Source organism: Quercus suber, unplaced genomic scaffold (assembly GCF_002906115.3).
Source record: "Quercus suber isolate HL8 unplaced genomic scaffold, Cork oak 2.0 scaffold_171, whole genome shotgun sequence".
Taxonomy (NCBI): domain Eukaryota; kingdom Viridiplantae; phylum Streptophyta; class Magnoliopsida; order Fagales; family Fagaceae; genus Quercus; species Quercus suber.
The window spans coordinates 1,124,886-1,144,695 of NW_027069631.1; the positions used below are offsets into that span (position 1 = coordinate 1,124,886).

The 19,810-nt window shown below is 36.5% G+C and overlaps 1 protein-coding gene, 2 long non-coding RNA genes and 1 pseudogene across 3 annotated transcripts; 1 reads left to right on the forward strand and 3 right to left on the reverse strand.

The window, feature by feature from the left end:
- Positions 1 to 4,870: 4,870 nt before the first annotated feature.
- Positions 4,871 to 8,268, reverse strand: LOC112014927 (uncharacterized). Its single transcript, XR_010630679.1, has 3 exons — positions 8,133 to 8,268; positions 5,969 to 6,099; positions 4,871 to 5,193 (listed from the first exon to the last, which is right to left on the reverse strand). It is a non-coding gene; the product is annotated as an uncharacterized LOC112014927 (long non-coding RNA).
- On the reverse strand, positions 6,149 to 7,855 carry LOC136061146 (pentatricopeptide repeat-containing protein At3g04750, mitochondrial-like; annotated as a pseudogene).
- Positions 8,269 to 10,344: 2,076 nt separating the features above from the next.
- Positions 10,345 to 13,443, reverse strand: LOC112013611 (uncharacterized). The gene is made up of 3 exons (XR_002883077.2): positions 13,245 to 13,443; positions 12,957 to 13,012; positions 10,345 to 10,669 (listed from the first exon to the last, which is right to left on the reverse strand). It is a non-coding gene; the product is annotated as an uncharacterized LOC112013611 (long non-coding RNA).
- A 3,634-nt stretch (positions 13,444 to 17,077) lies between these two features.
- On the forward strand, positions 17,078 to 17,515 carry LOC136069464 (secreted RxLR effector protein 78-like). Its single transcript, XM_065778018.1, has one exon. It carries the CDS (start codon positions 17,078 to 17,080, stop codon positions 17,513 to 17,515), a length of 438 nt encoding a protein of 145 aa, XP_065634090.1.
- The last annotated feature ends 2,295 nt before the right edge of the window (positions 17,516 to 19,810 follow it).

A 19,810-nucleotide genomic window follows, 5' to 3' on the forward strand; every position in this document is an offset into this window, starting at 1 on the left:
CTGGGAGTTTGTTGTCACATTTTATAGGATTTTGATCTAATAGTTTCCCACTTTGTTGTTTTAAGCTGATAATCTAGTGCATCATATAGATGGTTAAGTTGTTTTAATCATAGTTTTCCCACTATGTTTTTTAAGATGGTTAAGTTGATCATCTAGTGCATCATATTTTTTAGGATTTTGACCTAATAATTTCCCACTATGTTGTTTTAAGATGGTTAAGTTGATCATCTGGTGCATCTACTACATGCTCAAAAACTTGAAAATCCAAACCAGAGGTGATGAGAAACTCACTGAGGCGCTTCTGTCCTATTACATTTCCCTATGGGCTGACACTCCTAGTTACCTGAAATAGTGAAATATGGTGATAGATTTTGTTACTAATTCCATGCATTTAGTTATATAATCTTAAAAATTCACTGATGTTTCGTGAGACGTGATTATACCAATGTCCAATCCTGTATATTATTTTATTTTTATCTATATTTAGACATTTTAACAGAATACATCAAGTTTATCCAATAAGCAATACCCATAATATTTAAACAGAGTTGCTTTTATTTTGATAGACTTGCTAGAGATGGCTATATAATTGTATTACGTAGCGACCCATAACACTGTCAATGCTGATAAAATTTCCAACAATCAATCAATTATGAACCATTTTTGCTGGAAACAAATATTCTATTCTATTCTATGAGAAAGTAGTTTTGGATGTTAATAGAAATTGTTGTACGCACGGCAACTACAAGATTAGTACATACGTAATTTTGATGCCAAAAGCCAATGAATCATACTGATTTATAACACCAACTAAGTGATAATATTCTTTATCATTATTAATTATTTAGTGATAATTATTCTTTATCATTATTCAAGACACTAGGTTTTTGGTATAGACGGGGAATTGAACCCTCGATATATTATTCCACGACAAAAAATTTTACTATTTGAGCTAACTAAAACCATGATTATCTTATTGATAATTAGACCCATTTGATTATTGCTATTTATCTAAATAAGCCATGGTAGCAACTAGCATACAACAATTAAAGCTTATGAACAGAACGTATATTTTGGTGGGTTACATAGACTTGCGTATACGAACTTTCCATCTCAAAATCTCAACCAGGACCTACCACCATTATAGTCCATAACTAGAAATTTGTCATTTTTTGAATATACAGTTGGAAGAAAACTAGGACTATTTTTGCTGCGTAGAGCAAGTAATTACAATAATCACACTTGAAGTAGATATATAGTTTCAGCAAACATTTGCTAGTCATCTACGACACGTTAAGAATTACATATAAAAAATAAATAAATAAAGGACTCATTACTCATATTTGAAGAAAAAATTACTCTAGTTTAATCCAACGTTCTCACTTTGTAAACTGAATTATGAGTACTTATAATTAATTTCCTACGCAAATTATTATATGCAAAGTTAGTTTTTTCTTTTAACTTTTTGCGCTTATTTGTTTTTGTATAATTTTTGAAAACCTTACTTTTTCATAGTATATTATATTTTAAATAATTTTTAACATATAAGAAAATGAACTTTCAATCAAAAACTGTATCTAAATGGATGGATGCATGTCAACACTAAAACTAAAGAGGGAAAAAAGAGATAGAGATTAAGAAGAGTGACTTGGTGCCTTGGCGGCCAGCCGGCCACAAGTTAGGGGTGAAGCTTGGGTCTAGGGGACACTGTCAAAGATGCTAATATTAAAAATTGTTTAAGAAAAAAAAAATTAGTGTCTTCTATCTTTTTAATACATGGATAGTCATTTTGATTGTTACATATTGTCAATTTCAACATAACATAAACTTTTGGTTGCAAGTAGCAACTCTCTAAACAAGGCATCGAAAGTCAAGAGCCGCATAGTTCAATGGTATTATTTGCTTTCATTTGTAAGGAGAACCATGTCTCCCCTCTCCCCACCACATTTTTTTTTTTTTTTTTTTTGTTTTTTTTTTTTTAAGTTGACTGGGATGTTATAACCACACCCATCTCAGCTGTGCCACCAGCCTCGTTACCACGCCGATCTAGAAATCCAATCTGGCGTGAGCTCCGATCTAGCTTGGTGATTCGGCGTGAGCTTCGATCTGGGACAAACTTAACTGAGAGAAGCTTGACAATGGCGAGAGAGAGGGGATGAGAAAGAGAGAAGGAAGAGAGAGAAAAGAAAGAGAAAAAATGAGATAGGAGAGAGAAATTGCCGGGTAAAACGTGGAGAGAGTATTAAAATATTATTATTTTTTTATATCATTCAGCTACAGTATCATCTTACATTTGAGATGGTACTGTAGCTAAATCTATAAAAAAAAATTGGCTTTTCCCATATGGCCTTGTGGTTGTGGATTAATTTTTGGGCTTGTATGCCAAATGTACTTTACATTTGGCATATAATAGGCCCATTGTTGATGCTCTAAGTGTGTACTTGAGATTGGCCTATGAAATTTACATTTCCTGACTGTATTTATTGTTTAGCTTTGATGAGCTATTTTCTGCACTTTACTAGTTTTTTCTATGTAGTGCTTAATTGTATGTGTTGTTTATAATTTTTTAAACAAACTCTCTTAATTCTGATGTCACATATTTTGATCGTACGGACTAGAAAATCCTAGGAGAAAGGCATAAATAACCATCTCACCACTGTTGCTCGCCAATCATGAACACCTGTTTACAAATTATAAAAGTTGTGCTCGGTAAGGTGTAGTACTTGCACAGCAAGATTAAACGAGGTGTTATTTTCAAAAGAATAAGAATGTGTAATAAGGGTATTTTCTTTTCTATCTTTGATATGCCTATGCATGATATTTTTAATTATGCTCAAAAGAAAAATTTTAAAAAAAAATCAAAAGAAAAAGCAAAAAGAATCAAAATGTTTTTATATGATTGCAAGCATGTTTTCTACGAGATATGAGAGTTATATGATATAACTCTTTATGTGATAGTCACTTTCAAACCAATGTGATTGATGATGTAACAAAATTTGTTTAATTATTATCTATATATCACCTTCAATGTATCTTATATACTTACTAGTTGCACACATTACACGCAAATCTTTGTTAAACTTTGTACATATGAATGTGTGTTAACTGATTTGGCCATTCGAAATTATACATTGTGTGATGTTTAATACTCCTTTTAGGGTTTGGGTTGAACTTTTTGAAGAAGAAAAGTTAAATTTTTTATGAGTAAAATTGAATTGTTTGAAGAAGATGTGTTCTTGAAAACTTCTGGAATCATTCATATGCATTTCATATCATGAAAGCTAGTTTTGAATTGTGTTTTTGCAGAAAATTTCAAGTTTTCAAAAATTTTGAGTTTCAACTTTTTCGATTGATCGAAGTTGCCTCTCATAGATGGAAAAGAGTAGGTTTTAGGCCAAAACTCACTGTCTCTTTTGATTCCTATTCGATTCCTTTTGATCAGTCGAAATCTATTTTTAAAATTTTTCGATTGCCTCTCGATTCCTCTCAATTGATCAAATTTCGTATTTTTCAATTTTTAAAAAGGAATCAGATTAGTATTTTTCAAAAAAATTGTCTTCTTCCTCTCGACCCTTCTTGATTCCTTTACACTGATTTTTTTTTTTTTTTTTTAAGTCAAAGTTTCAAAGGTTTTCATCTACTTACCTAGTATGACTCTTTCACCCTCCTCTTGTGAGTTAAAATCTCCTATTCGTAGGAATCTAGAGTCTAGGGGTTGGTTACCTTTGTGTCAAGATCTTGTTCCCCCTTCTACACTTCTGATTAGAGAATTCTATGTGAATCTCTCTATCCAGTCTGATTATTCAGGTAGTCATACTTTGTTTACTTGGATTTGAGGTGAGAAGTTTAGGATAGCTAAGAAAATAGTATCCAAGTTCCTTCGTGTACCTCTTGTTTGTAATCCTACCTATCCATAAATTCTTCTCCTCCAATTGATGATGTGATGTCTCTTCTCTATAGCAAACCTGTCACATGGGGTAATTAACATGTGTTCTATATTTAGTAGGAGCATAGGTTCAAAATTTCAATATGTTTGATTGATCATTTTTCAAGAGGGGGATATGAAGATCAACTTACTGAAATATCACCAAAATCCTATGGTGGAGTCTTACCTAGGTGACAATAAATAAAACGACAATGTAATTAATTGAAGGGTTTAACTTACCTCCAGTATTTTTTTAACTGGACATATCCTTTTATTTTAAGAGAAATGCTACGTCCACAATAAAAGGAGATTAAAACAAAAGGATATGTCCTCGAAATGCTACGTGGCAGTCTCTCATTAAAACAAAAAGAGATTACAGTTAAAAAAGTACTAGAGGTAAGTCTGACCTTTAATTTAAATGGTAAAAATATGCGTTTCATAAATGTGTATTTTTCTTATTCAAGGCTACAAAATCTCTCTCTCTCTCATGAATGCATGCACTTGCACAAATATCATCCTTGAATTTTGACATGAGTGTTAATTTAGTCCTTGGACTTTGATTTGAACAATTTACCCATGCACATTACATTTGTGACAAAATTAGACCTGTTAATATTTTCCATTGAAATTAATTGATTTAATCATATAATGTGTGTTTCTCAAAAAAAAAAAAAAAAAAAAACCATAATGTGTACATGATGTGGCAGATATGTGACAAAATTAGACCTGTTAATATTTTCCATTGAAATTAATTGATTTAATCATATAAAAAAAAAAAAAAAAAAAAAAAAAAAAAAAAAAACCATAATGTGTACATGATGTGGCAGATGCGTACATTACATCATTAAATCTGTTAATCTTTAACGAAAAATAATAGTAAAGTGTTATCAAATTGACATTCACTACTTTTTCAAAAAAAATTGACATTCACTATATAAAGTATATGAGTGACATGTATAAAAACAACTAAACATTTAATTGAGATCAGCTGAAGCTCAGCATACAGGAGGATTGGAAGCTGCATAATTTTTTTTGTGTTTTAGATTGCATAAATTTCAAGTACCAAATTATGGATGGTAACAAATTCTGAATCACAAATAAATATGCCTTTATAGTTGTGGATTTCAGATGCACACTTAAGAAAGACACTGACAACCGAAACATTTCAACTTGGCAAATATCAATGTATTTACAGCCTCAGTCCTCTCAACATTGCTCTTTATGCTCAAAGCTGGCTTAGCTTGCCAAGTAGTTAGGTTGAGCCGCGCCTGAAATGAACAAAAAGAAGCATAATTAATTCATATAACGAGTTCTTAGCAAATAATAAAACAATAACAATAACTATAGCAAGTAAGTTTTAGTCATTGATGGGTAATTGGGTTCATTACTTAGAAGCCATAGCACAGCATCATAGAGTGATCAATGATGGCTCAAAAGGCCCTTCCTTTAAAAATGGGGATAGAGGTAAGGTCATAAATTGTGTGCATATGCAACATACTAAATATGGGCGTACGTGTGCGTGTGTATAATGGAACTATTTGAAAAATTGGTATTAAGGGAACTGTAAGACACTACTGATTCATGTCAGCAGTCATTGGCCTGTGGGTTGACTAGCACTTCCTGCCTCTCCTCAATAGGAGGGAGGTTCAATAGTTCTAGGTGATCAGCCCATGGCCTTCGATTTGGGGATACAATTGTATTGTGATCCCCACCCTAAAGAGAGAGTATGTTGGAAATTTTAGAAAAGCATGCAACTATGCCTATCACATGATTTTGCCTTCATATATAGCCATTCCCTGGAACAAGAGAACAATTAGTGTCTATATCATATATAATGGTTGCTCAACCATTTACTGCCCACAAGGCACAAATAGTTCTAATCTGAGCAGTATAACATTCAGTTACAAAGCATTTATTTTGGGTAAGAAGACCTAAGAAACTGTAACTACATAGAAATTCATTGTCTAAAAGAACACCAGATCATAGGCAGTCGAAAGACAAAAATAGTGATACCAAACTATGAGTCACAGCATTCAAGACCACCTTCATTCATACACGGGATAAGGAGTCTCCCTGAGGACTGTCAGCATGGAAACCATCTGCTAGTACCATAATATGCTGTATTAGGTTTGACAAACCTGTTGCATAATCTGTGTACTTCCCTCCAGCTTAGACTGAAATGTCCACCATCCCAACAAATTAAAGAATATAAAATGGAAATACAGTGATGAACAAACAGCAATGTTAAGCCAGTAAATTATTTCTTGGTTAGGCTCTATGTGAAATTATATTCAAGACAAAAGCCCGCTAGGAAAATTCCTTGAAGAGAATTCCTAAGACGTGCACAGTCAAGAGAAAATAATAGTAACTTATACTAAAGAACAGCATACAAGAAGTTAATTTCACATGACCAGCAAACTAAAAATATCCCATATCTGCATCACTGTCGTCAAAGTCAAAAAGCATCAGGCCTCAAACACGGACATCAACATAGGTCTAGTAAGATTTGCAAGAGGAATGAAAAATCAGGGCTAGACGTCATTTCACTTTTCATACAATTCAGTATGGACTGAATCTCTTCCCATCTTGGCTGCCGCTTATCTGCAGCCACAAAATCATGAAAAACTCCATCAATAACCACACTGCTGCCACCAGCAGCCTTCTTTACTCCCCTGCTTTCCATGTGTTCCCTAATCTTGTCTGAACAGCTCCGTCTTCCCCAGGTAGCATATATGTAGGACAATAAAACATATCCACCGGGTTCATCAGGTTCTAACTTTAGTAGCTCTCTAAAAGCTCTCTCTGCAAGTACTATGTTTCCATGAGCTCTACAAGCACCCACAATTGATCCCCATATGGATCGACTTGGTTTCATTGGCATGTTGTCAACCACTTCTTCTGCTTCATTCAGCCTTCCTGATCGTGCATAAAGATACACCAAAAGCCCATAATGCTCGATTCCTGGTTCCGTACAATATTTTTCCTTCATGCTATTGAATATTTTGATCCCTTCATCCACATGTCCACTATGACTGCAAGCAGTAAGAATAGCAACAAAAGTCACATTATTTGGCATTACATCCCCTTGCATCTCAGAGAATAATTCAAGAGCTTTGCTTCAATAACCATGGAATGAAATCCAGTAATCATGGTAGTCCATACATTAACTGACATCCTTTTTGGTTATAGCCCCCTGAAAACCATAAAAGCTCTTTCAACGCTCCCACACTTGCAGTACATGTCTATTAATGCTGAACCCAAAAACGCATCTACTTTCATCTGCATCCTAACCACCCGGCTATGTATCAACTTCCCTTGGTCCAGTCCTCCAATTTCTGCTGCAGCATGGACCGAGATTGCCATTGTGACATTGTCTGGCATAACATTATTTACAACCATGCTACTGAATAAACTCATCACCATAATATAGTCAACTCCTCTGGGAATAGCCATACATTAATGAACTCCAACAAAAAAGATACCTCCTAGGCATTTGATCGAAAAAAGTGTGGGCAAGGTCCAACTCCCCAACCTTGGCATATCCTGCAATCACGGTGTTCCATGAAATGATATCTCTTTCCATTATAGCACCAATAATCTTTCAGCAAACTCCAATTTCTTGCATTTGACATACATATCAAGAAGAGCATTACCCAAGATCAAATTTGAAGAACTGTTGGACTTCCTCTGCTTCCATATTTAATTACACTGAGCAATTCTTCAATGCCTAGTGCTCCGGATTCATTCTGTTCCATCTTCCAACCCAATATGTTTTTAGAAGAAAAGAATCTACTTAAGCCACTCTCAGTAGATTCACTTTCAACTTAAAGCTTCTTTCATTTGCTCAAAGAATGTTGGATTAAAAAATTAAATTAAGATTTTAATTATAAATGTCATCCCAACATGACCCTAAACAATACAAATGGTCATCTCCCATAGAAAAGAAAAAAAGATATACCCTTTAACATCAAATCATAACCGATTGACTCCCTAAACAACCGAAAAGAATCCATTTCCAATTTCATCAAATGAAAACTTGCTTAGTTTGGATATTTCAAACAAAATGTGGTTGTTTTTAATAGATCAAATAATCAATAATATCTATATTTAGGTAAACAAATATTTTATAGAGATCAAAAAAATTCTTAAAATATTTAGTAAAAAAAGATTTAATAAAAGAAAAAAAAAAGATTTAATCATATCTCACAGGAGGTTTTGGTGCCAACATGAGCAAGAAAAGCTGCGACTTCCTTGGCTCCAAAGAAGCTTTGATTGATGTCGGTAATACGAAAGCCATGTGGCTGGTAGTGTGCAGAGGCCCTGATAAAAGAGTGGTAGTCCCATTAGCCTTTTGCATGGGCCTCAAGGGAGTTTCTGTTTGGGAACATGTTTTCACCCCGGGAAATTATTGGGTGGTCCGGATCCCAACCAATAACTTTAAGACAACTCACTAAATTTTGCTGACAAAGACATTTACGCCACATCAGCAGCATCAACTAATTAAACCCCATCCACCTTAACGTCTGTTAACCCCGTCAAAATCTGAAGAGCAAATTCAAAATTTAGAAGGGAATTGGGCAGGTTAGTGAAAATTTTCAATCTAAAAACTCAATGCGTTCAAATTTCATTTTTCATTGTTCATCAAAACTCTACAAACCTGCTGTTTCTCTAGTCCACCTCACTCCTTCAGCTCTCAGATAGCTCGCTTCAGGCAGGCTTGATGAGATCTCCATCCTTCTCTTGGGTTAGCTCTCTCTCCCTACAATACTATTCCCTTTTTTTTTTTTTTTTTTTAATTATTCCAAGACTTTGATTTCGTGCAGCAAACACAGCCTTTTTAGGGGTTTAAATTTTAAGTATTTCATGTAATTGATGTTTATAAATTATTGAATTTGTGTAAATCAAAGTTCAAATTGATTTCGTCTATGCGAGCTTCCTCTTGAAAGATTGCCTTTAAGTTGTTTGTGAAAATGGCATTTCTTTGTTGGCTTTATGCTTTTGCTTCTGGTGGGTGGATTTGAATGGAAAAAAAAAATGAAGAAATAAGTCCATAGTTGATGTCACTAAGCCAAGTAGTACCAATTTAGTTTTTATTTTCTACCTGTTGCTCTCATAGTTTCTTCAAAAGAAGATCAGTAAAGCATGGTGTTTTTAGCTCTTATTTATTCAATATTCTGTAATTTGAGTGTTTTGTTATATGAATATCTTGAACTACAACCAAAAAAATAAAGATTCTTGGTTCTTTGAGCAATTTGCTTTGGCACCTCTTAATTGTTAATAGTTCTATCGTTTTTACTAACTTCAATTTATAGTGAAGATGTAAAACTCCTATGCCCCCTTTTTTCTTTGAGTATTGGCTTAAATTTGCTGCCCACATTTTTTTCCTTTAGGTATTAGCTTGAGAATCCCATTTTTTTGGCACATGTTTACAAATAAGCCTGAAGACATTAGAGTCTAAGAGTGTACTCCACCAGTTTTAGTTTTTGGCAAATTTACAAGCATAGGCAGCCACAGCGTGTATGCTTTGCAACTATTTTCAAGGAATTTGCTTTATATACTTATTGCTCCACTAATTGCTTATTATTTGACTTCTCTAATTCAAGTTCCAATCAAATTGTTGGTTTATTTTACTTGAAACCAAATGAACATATATCTTTGCGAGTAAATAGCGGTTCGGTTTCTTGGATATTACTGTACTAATTGAAATTTGTTTTTCAAAGTTGCAGGATGATAGAGCTCCAACTAAGCCACATTGCTAATAAAAACTTTGAAGCATTCATGACGGATTGAAGTCATGTATCTTGAAGTTACCGAGACAATTTTTAGTTTTACTAAAGTTTAGATTTGATACATGTTAGCTTCTTTTTAGTTTGAAACAAGTGACATGTTGTGTACATAATTTTGGAATTTGGCTTAAAGAGATTATAATAGCTCATTGTTGTGCTTGAGAAAACAGTTCTTCCCTAACTCCCTTTTTTTTTAGGTGACTGGAATCTAAGTTTTAAACCATTTGTTGAATAAACAAAATTTTTTCATCTATGATTTTTCTCTTCAAATAATGATGCCTAGAGAAACCAAGCACTAAATGCCATAACTTCCATTTTCACAAGAGAAATCAGGAAAGAAATGCATCAAAGTTGCTTCATGAGTTCCAAATAATAGAAACTGTAATGAGGCCTCCATCAATCTCTTCCCACTTTTCTCAAATTAGTCACAGAATATGGTCCCAAAGCAAAAGATGACATAAAAAGATATATCATCTTCTTAATGCAAGTCTTGAATGGAAACCATTGAGGTGTTTACTACCAAAAATCTTGTTAGCTAATCATATAAGAACCTCTTATCTTTTTCTTTTTTTGGATAATCAAAGAACCTCTTATCACTCATACAAAAGTTGCAAAAGAATCTCAAAATGAGTCCAGTCAAGGTTCATTTTTTCAACAAAGACAGCAATCTCCAAATAAGATACTAGTTCTGTAATAACTTTAAGCAAATAAAAGCTTTGTTCAATTTCTCATGGCAACACGCACAACTACACCGTATACAACCTTTCCTTTCTTGACTTTTCAATTTGGATGGGCTTCCTCAACTGACACAACTATTGTGTCTCCCAATCTTGCACCTTTCTTCCCTTTTAAAGCTTGTATGCACATCGCCTTTGTTGCCCCCAAGTTGTCCACAACTTTGAGAATGATCCTCATTTGAATGAAGGACCTTTGTTGTTGTAGAATTGCAGAGAACAAACTGAGGCAAAATCCAGAGGAGATAAAACTAGTGTACCTTTAAATATTGATTTAGCAAAATGTATTAAACCTTGGTAAAAATAAAATGCCTTGTTTTACAATGAGGTATTAGATTATTAGGGGTTCTTTTAATCTTTCAAATAAAATGTGTTAGGACATATATGTTTTAACTTGATTAAGAACATATGTCACTTATTTATGTAAATTGGCTAATCCTTTGACAAAACGCACTCTACTTGTAATTGAGTAGTTCTAGGTGTTTTTAATACTTCAAGAAATAATGTTTCAAGGTCAAGTGTTGAAGTCATCAAGTCTGTCCAAGAAAAAGCAAGCTGAAGTGCAAAGTTTTTAAAGCTCGACACCTTTTCGATAGCTACCTCGACACCTGCTATCTGTCGAGATTTAAAATTTCAGATTTCCAATCTGATTTTCTTGGGATCCGTGAATATGTTTTTGGGCCTTTTTTTCTTCTAACCCTAAACATATAAAAAGATTGTTTTAAGAGCCGTCAAGTGTGACACAAGTTGCAAAATTATTGAGCAGTCTCTGTTTAAGCAAATTGTGATCAAAAGACGAAATTCTTGACCTAGTTCATCTTCCATCAAGAAGTTGTTGTGTATTTTGTACTGTGGGGTTTTGTAACCAAGCATCTTCCTGCTATTCATTATAAAGGATGAACTAAAGAACTTTGCAGCCAACCATTCTTCCTTAGTTGGTGTTCTGAAGTCGCGTACTTGGATCCGCGCATTGGTTAGTCACGTACTTGGGAGCCGTGCATCGAAGGTGGGAACTGTCGCTACAGATCAAGTCCAATTGGGTATTGGGGTAAGAGTTCAATTGTAGGTTGGTAAGGTACTTGGGATTCCTTTACTTGTAACCGCTTGATTTGATAATAGTGAAGTTTCGGGAGTGGTGACCTGAAAATCACCCGATAGGATTTTTGCCGTTAGGGTTTTCCCCATTCGTAAACAAATCACCGTGTTATTTATTTTCCGCTGCATATTTAGTTTTTGGTGATTTGTTTGTGCTTCCATAAAATTGCATGATTAATTGATTAATTAATAACTTGGCTAAATTAATTAATTAGGGTTAATCACAAGGGGTCATTCAGATTGTGGCCTATCAAAATGTAGGCACTAGGCAATTTTTATAACATCCTTATAGCCTTCTAAGGGAGATGGCTAAAACAACTCCTCCTTTAAAGACAGAGTAGACATTTAGATACAGCCTAACATTATTTAGCTACACTTGGGGCAGATGTAATAGGAAACAAATGTTCATTGGCATTCTTGTTGTTTAGGTGTGGAGACGTCAACATCATATGCATGTTTAAGCAAAAAAAAATTGGACTTGTTTTATAACTAGAACTTCTGCACATAATAGAGGCAAGCGTCATCTTAATCAATCGGCGTTCTCTAAATTAATCAGCTAGAAACTTTTAAAATAAATCATTTCTTCTGCACCTCATTTAAATTATGATGAAATCCTAAATAAATGAGCCACTTGTTTAGAAAGCATGTTAGGTTATAGCCATTTCTGAATTCTTGCTAAAGGTTATAACAATAACTTAGATATCTACCTCTAATTCTCACCAACTTCAAAGTTGCTTGGATATTAATTACTTCCATTGAAGCCAATTCAATTAAGCATAATCAGTTTCAAAAGCATACAGTTGAGTCCCATGAATGGAATATAACTTTGGCTAAATCACTGAGTCTATTCAACCCAATCTTGAATAAGGCAAACCAATCATGAGCAAGACTTAGCTCTCTTATTGGTGTGAGTAATATAAATAATGCAAGTACAAAGACTAGAACCTGATCTAACTTGGTTTTGAGCCTCAATACTCACATTCTCAATCTCACTAAAAATTTTAACAACATCAAGACTCAACACCCATTTCTGAGCTCAAGCTCATTTACACACCAAATTCAAACAAAGTTCATTAAAACCTCACATTTATCTGGAAAAAATCTATCAGCCTAATAATGTTAGTACCACTAAAAAAATTCTACCGATAAATTCACACAAATAATACTTTAACAACAGGCTCTTAGCTCTTCCCAAACATTAAATCAAGGACTACTACCAAGAAAAAGAAAGGCTTAACAACCTGTGAAGAAGCATTTCAATCAATTGCACTCACATATATCATATCAATAAAACCCATATGAACTGGATGATTAAAATCAACATTAAAACAAACCAAAGCATCAAAAGGCACAATATAAGCAACTACGGGCCAAAAATTGAAGCTTTAAGGAAGCAATAGAAGTAGAATCACATACCTTTAGACCATTTTGAAGCAAACCCAGAAGCCATCTTTGTGCTTATCTACAGTTCCCTATAAATATGAGATTATATAACCATCAAAAGCATTCAATTAAATGATGGCTCATTGAAAGAAAAAAAAAAAATGACAGATTAACAATGACCCAAGTGACCAAACAACCATAAGAACAAATCCAAAGAGAATAAGGAGATGGGACACGCACTTCAAGTAGATTGAATTGAAACAAAGCAGACCCTTTTGCTGCACAAGAGTGAGAGAGGGGGGAAGTTCTTAGCTTGCTAACCTTGGAGATCTCATCCAGCTTGGGCCTGAAGCGAGCGATCTGAGAGCTGAAGGAGAAGGGGTGGACTAGAGACACAGAGCAAGTTCTTGGAATCTTGATGCACAATGAAAAATGAAATTCGAAAGCTGTTTTGAGTTTTGAGACTGAAAATTTTCCCTAACGCGCCCAATTAATTCCTTTCTAAATTTTGAATATTTTCTTCAGATTTTGATGGGTTAACAGACGTTAAGGTGGGTGAAGTTTATTTAGCTGACGTGGCATAAAAGTTTATGTAAGCAAATTTTAGTGACGTGTCTTAAATCTATTGGTTGGGACTACAAGCTCAACTTAATGAGTAGATAGTCCTGGACCACCCAATAATTTCCCGGCCCCCACACCATAGTGCCAGAAAAAAAAGTTGGTCAATGAATACCAACAACTAAAAAATCCAACTAAATAATAATTAAATTTTTTTATTTTAAAATAATTAAAGAAAAGGAAAAATAATGATGTGGCTTTGTTTTAATATTTAAAATGCTGAGTTGTGTATTTGGTTTTCATTAGTGAGATGACTTTTTTTTTTTCTCCTCACGGTAGGAGTGCTCTTTCTCACTTTAGGTGAGACTTTTTTTCCACAGCTTATAGCAGTGGACTAGAGTCAAAAGGTGTCAACACAAACAAAAGGACCACTTCTGTCGTGCACTATGGAGGCTGACTTCATTGACAGGATGCAACAGATACGGTTAACAGAGGAAGAAGGTGAAGTATTAGAGATTCGATCTACAAATCGGGATAAAACATTAGAAGAATGCTCCCCAAGCTTGGTGGGACACTTCTTTTCCACTCATCCCTATAACATGAGAGCAGCGAAGGCAACGATACGAGCTGCCTGGAAGCTGGGAAGTGATGTCAGGATCATTGAGATGGGGGAAGGAATACTACAATTTAAGTTCACATTGGAAAGCCAGTTGGTATGGGTTCTTAACAATGGACCATGGAGCTTCGATAATAACCTCCTTGTCCTCCGTAGATGGGAACGGGGCATGACGGCGAGGTCGGTAACTTTCTCAATGCTACCTATATGGGTTCAAGTATGGAGATTGCCATTCGATCTTATCAATAAGGAAGCTGCATGGGATATTGGCAAAGGCCTCGGTCATGTGGTGGAAGTAGACAACAAAACTTTCTCTTCGGAACAAGCTCGGTTCATCCGAATCTGTGTGGAAATTCCGCTGCATAAACCAATTCGACGGGGAGGATATGTACTCAACCTTGAAGGAGATCGAGTAAGAGTGGGATTCAAATATGAAAGAATGGTAGGACTTTGCTACCAATGTGGCTTGTTTGGCCATGATGCAAAAGAGTGTCCAAACCTAAGGGACCAACAGTTGACCGAGAACCCATATGGGGAATGGCTGAAAGCGGGGCAACGAAAAAGCGGTGAAACACCGGACAGACGACGGAATAGCTCACCACGGTGGGAAACAAGGCAGAATCACGATCAGGGCTGTAGGGATCAACCGCAATCAATGAGTGTAACTGCTCCAGGTGGCAATAATGACCCAAATGGAAAAAATGGAGAGTTAGGTAACGGCACCATTAATGATATGGTTTCACAGCAGCATATTAACGTGGAGTTAATGGGCACGGAAATCACGGAGAATAATTAGACCCTCAAGGAAAGTATTAAGGCTGTGGCATCAAAATTGAGTGAGGTAACGGATAAGGAATTAACCCTATCAGAGGCAATCAATCCCATGATTGCAGCCGATGAGCTAGTTAATGTCCATGTCCAGTACATTGAAGTCATAAAACCTACACCCAACCATGCAGCTGTTGACCAAAACTTAATACCACGTGCAGCGGCACGCGAGATTATTAAAACACAAGAAATAAGGCCCACAGAAAATACAACCAAGTGGAAGAGAATTGAACACCACAATGACCATCCTATGAGTATAACCAATATTGGCTCACACCAGACGGGGGTAAAACGAGCACAACCAGAAGACGGTCGCCAAGGGGAAAATGAGGATAGAAAACGGAGTAAGACCAGTGAAGACAACCAGGAAGAACTACTCACAACGGTGGAGGCTGCGATGTAGCCCCGCCGAGAGCAATGATCATCCTAAGCTGGAACTGCCAGGGGCTTGGGAACCAATGTGCAGTCGAAGTCCTCTCTCACTTGGTGAGGGAAAAAGCTCCCAAAATTTTGTTTCTCATGGAAACAAAAACAGTCAGTTGATGAGATGCGGATGATTCAAGCAGACCTACCATATCGGTGTATGTTAGCGGTGCCGAGTATTCATAGAAGTGGGGGGCTGGCACTTTTGTGGATGGAGGATGTGGACTTGCATGTCCAAACTTACACACATAACCATATTGACGCTCTTATTTTTAATGGCTCTAACCCTACATGGAGATTGACAGGCTTTTACGGTTGGCCGGAAGAACAACGAAAGCATGAGTCATGGCAACTTCTCAAGCATCTTCACACTAGGATCTCAGCCCCTTGGATATGTGTTGGAGATTATAATGAGATCTTGTCATCTGATGAGAAGTAAAGTGGTGTACCAAAACCGTTGAACCACATGGAAGCTTTTCGAGCTACCTTCCTACATTGTGGACTTGAGGACCTTGGTTTTCAAGGAAACATCTTCACTTGGAACAATGGTAGACATGGGAATGCATTTATACAGGAGACACTTGACAGAGCATGTGCAACGGCAGAATGGAAGGAAATCTATCCGGAGACGCGGGTCCTTCATCTCCAATCCTCATACTCGGACCATATTCCGATAGTCATTACTACACAGAACCAAACCCAACGAACTAGAAGAAGGAAAGTGCCACGAAGGTTTGAAGAAAAATGGGCTTCTAATCCTCAATGTGAGACCGTGATACAAGAAGCATTTGAGGGCAGCCGTGAGAAATGGCAACCCTATGTCAAAGCTCTTTGAAAAAATCAAAAGATGCAGATTTGCCTTGGTGGACTGGAGCTGTGCAGCAGGTGCTAGTTCAAAAACATTACTCCAGGAGAAACAAAAACAATTGGAAGACCTATGTTCTTTAAATAGTGTTAACCATCTTGCTGCTATTAAGGGACTAAAGGTAGAGATCAACAATCTGTTACACTAGGAGGAATTGTTTTGGCGACAACGGTCTCGCTCCATTTGGCTACCGGCGGGTGACAAAAATACAAAGTTTTTTCATCAAAGGGCCAGTCAACACCGACGGAAAAATCAAATCTTGGGTGTCTATGATAGTGAAGGAAGGTGGTGTACTTCAGAGGATAGCATTGCTCACACTGCAGAACACTACTTCCAGCAACTATTCACCTCTTCCCACCCGATCACTATTGATGGAGTGGTCAACTCAGTGGACAGATTGGTTACTCCAGGTATGAATGCCACTCTCCTACAACGATACAAGTCGAAAGAAGTCAAGACAGCCCTATTTCAAATGCACCCTTCCAAATCACCAGGTCCTAATGGTATGACTCCATTATTTTTCAGAAATATTGGCATATTGTGGGGCATGATGTTACAGTAGCAGTGTTATCTGTTTTAAACTCAGGGCATATGTTGAGAAAAATGAACCATACACATATTGTTTTAATCCCTAAGAAAAATGACCCGAAAGACATGTCTGATTTTAAACCTATTAGTTTAGCCAATGTGGTATCTCGTATCATATCAAAGGTTATTGCTAATCGCTTAAAGATTATCTTGCCTAATGTGATTTCTAATGCTCAGAGTGCCTTTGTGCCAAATCGATTCATCACTGACAATACTATTGTAGCATATGAGCTGCTTCACAGATTGTGAAACCGAAGGAAGGGAAGAAAGGGACACATGGTTGTAAAACTTGACATCAGCAAAGCCTACAATCGGGTTGAGTGGACATTCTTGCAAAGAATGATGGTGAAATTGGGATTTGATCCTAATTGGGTTCAGTTGGCAATGGAGACAGTAACCATGGCATCTTACTCCATTTTAATCAATGGTGAACCAAGGGGTTTCGTCACTCCTACAAGGGGAATAAGGCAAGGAGACCCCCTCTCTCCATACCTTTTCTTGCTATGTGCGGAAGGACTATCAACGCTATTGAGGAAAGTAGGAGAGGCCGGTGTGCTAAAAGAGATCAAATCAAGCCAACATGGAGTTTGGGTTTCTCACCTCCTCTTCGCCGACGATAGTCTCTTATTTTGTCAAGCAACTATGGAGGAAGGGCAAAGACGTCTACAATTGCTAAAGCAATATAAAACTGCATCAGGCCAAGCCATAAACTGACAAAAGACCACACTATTCTTTAGCAAGAACACAAAACAGGAGGTCAAGGAGTCACTTAAACAACTTTTTGGAGCAAGGATAATGACAGAATGTGAAAGGTATCTTGGACTGCCTATGGCCACAGGAAAATCCAAGGTTAATACATTCAAAAACCTTCAGGAAAAAATTACAAAGAGAGTAATGGGGTGGAAGGAAAAATTTATTTCAAAGGCGGGAAGGGAGATATTGATTAAGACGGTGGCACAAGCGATACCGACATACTCTATGAGTATATTCAAACTACCTAACTCCATGTGTGACAACATAAATTCCTTGCTGGCCAAATACTAGTGGGGACAAACGAAGGCAGAGAGGAAATTACATTGGATAAATTGGAGGAAACTGTGTATGGCAAAGAAGGAAGGAGGGTTGGGGTTTCGTGACCTCCATGCTTTCAACTTAGCGATGCTGGCCAAGCAAGCCTAGAGATTAATACATGAAAACCACTCTCTGTTCTATCGAGTTTACAAAGCTCATTATTTCCCAAATTGCTCTTTCATGTTTGCTGAGTTGGGGAATAATCCTTCCTTTGTTTGGCGTAGTCTCCTAGCAGCCAGGGATCTCATCAGAGAGGGCTCACGATGGCAGGTGGGGGATGGTCGAAGTATTGGAGTGTTCATGCATCCTTGGTTGACTCACACCCCTGTACCACTAAATGATGCACCACCAGACATGAAGGTATGTGAGCTAATCGACCAAGACTCAAGACAATGGGACCGAGGAAAAATAAATGCCATGTTCAACCCTCAAACACGAAATGAGATCATGTCACTGCCGCTAAAAAACATTAACTCTCATGACTTTGTTTGCTGGATGGAAAACAGAGCACAAAAATTCTTTATGCGGTCAGCTTATAAGGTAGCGGTTCGCTTGAAAAACCAGCCCAAGGCAGAACATTCTGCAGCTCAGCTTCATGCGTGGACATGGAAAGAGATTTGGTCCCTCAATGTGCCACCGAAGATACGAACGTTTATATGGCGAGCGTGCTCTAATTGCTTGCCTACCCGAGACAATCTACACCGCAGGCGAGTGCGAGTGGAGCCGACTTGTGAGCTGTGCAAACAAGAACCCGAGACTACCACTCACATATTATGGACATGCCCATTTGTAAGAAACGTCTGGGCATTGATTAGGAGAAAAAATCCAAAAATGCAGTAATGGAGACAGTGACTTTTTTCTTCTCTTCAAGCAAATGCAAACTAAACTGAGTAAACAAGAATTGGAGACATGGGCAGTTACAGCATGGGCTATATGGAATGCAAGGAATAAAGTGTACTTTGAACAGTTCCAACCTCAGCCACAGATAATTTGGGAAGGAGCAAGAAGCTTACTGGAGGAATACCAAAGTTTTATGGAAGCACAAAGAGTAGCATGAACGTCCTGTTTTTTTTTCCATGCACATGGCTGTGTCAGTCCTATATTTTCAATGTTTCTTTGTTTTTGCTCATGGGCCCAGCATTAAAGTGTAGTTGGTGCCCCCCTCACCCATGGTATGATACATGGGGTTGTATACTTTTTTATGATAATAATACACTTTCTATCGTCCTTTACCTCAAAAAAAAAAAAATTAGTGAGATGACAATAGGGACCAAAATGGAATAATTTTTTTATTTTGGGGACTAAGAGTGATAAAAATAAAAAGTAGGGACCAAAGTGGGAATGAGATGAAAATGTAGGGATAAATATAGTATTTCTGCCTTTATTTATTTATTGGGAGAACCAACCATGTTTCTTTTGAGTAGCTGCACTCTAAAAGTTTGCATACCATAGTTCATTTGTACATCCATGAACCATAATTTTATAATTTATTGATACTTAATTAAGAGAAAAGAAAAAAAAAAAAAAACAATTATAGACAAAATTTTGTTTGAAGATGAACTGAGAATGCAATCGAATTCATCGGCCACAATGATAAATAAGGGTCTGTTTGGTAGTAGCTTTCAAGTATTGTTGTTCAAAATGATGTGAAAACTTTGATTTAAAAAGTTTTGTGAAAATACTTGTTTAAAGTACTCATAATGAGAAAAATGTTTTTGGTACCATGTTTCAAACAACATATTTTTGTGATGCTTCAATCTCCAAATTTGGACGCTTATTGGGAGGCCTTACTAAACTCTGATTGACCTTATTCTAGTGGCATTGGAAAGATATGGATGTTTAGTTTCCAAATCATTTGACGTTTTGAAAATCAAATGGCATACCAAAATGTTATGGGCCCATGAAGCAAGCTAATGCGCTTAGCAATATTTTCATGAT

What these genes read in the sequence shown, in the direction of transcription:
- LOC136069464 (XM_065778018.1), top strand. Translation starts at nt 17,078, where the DNA reads ATGGTTGTAAAACTTGACATCAGCAAAGCCTACAATCGGGTTGAGTGG.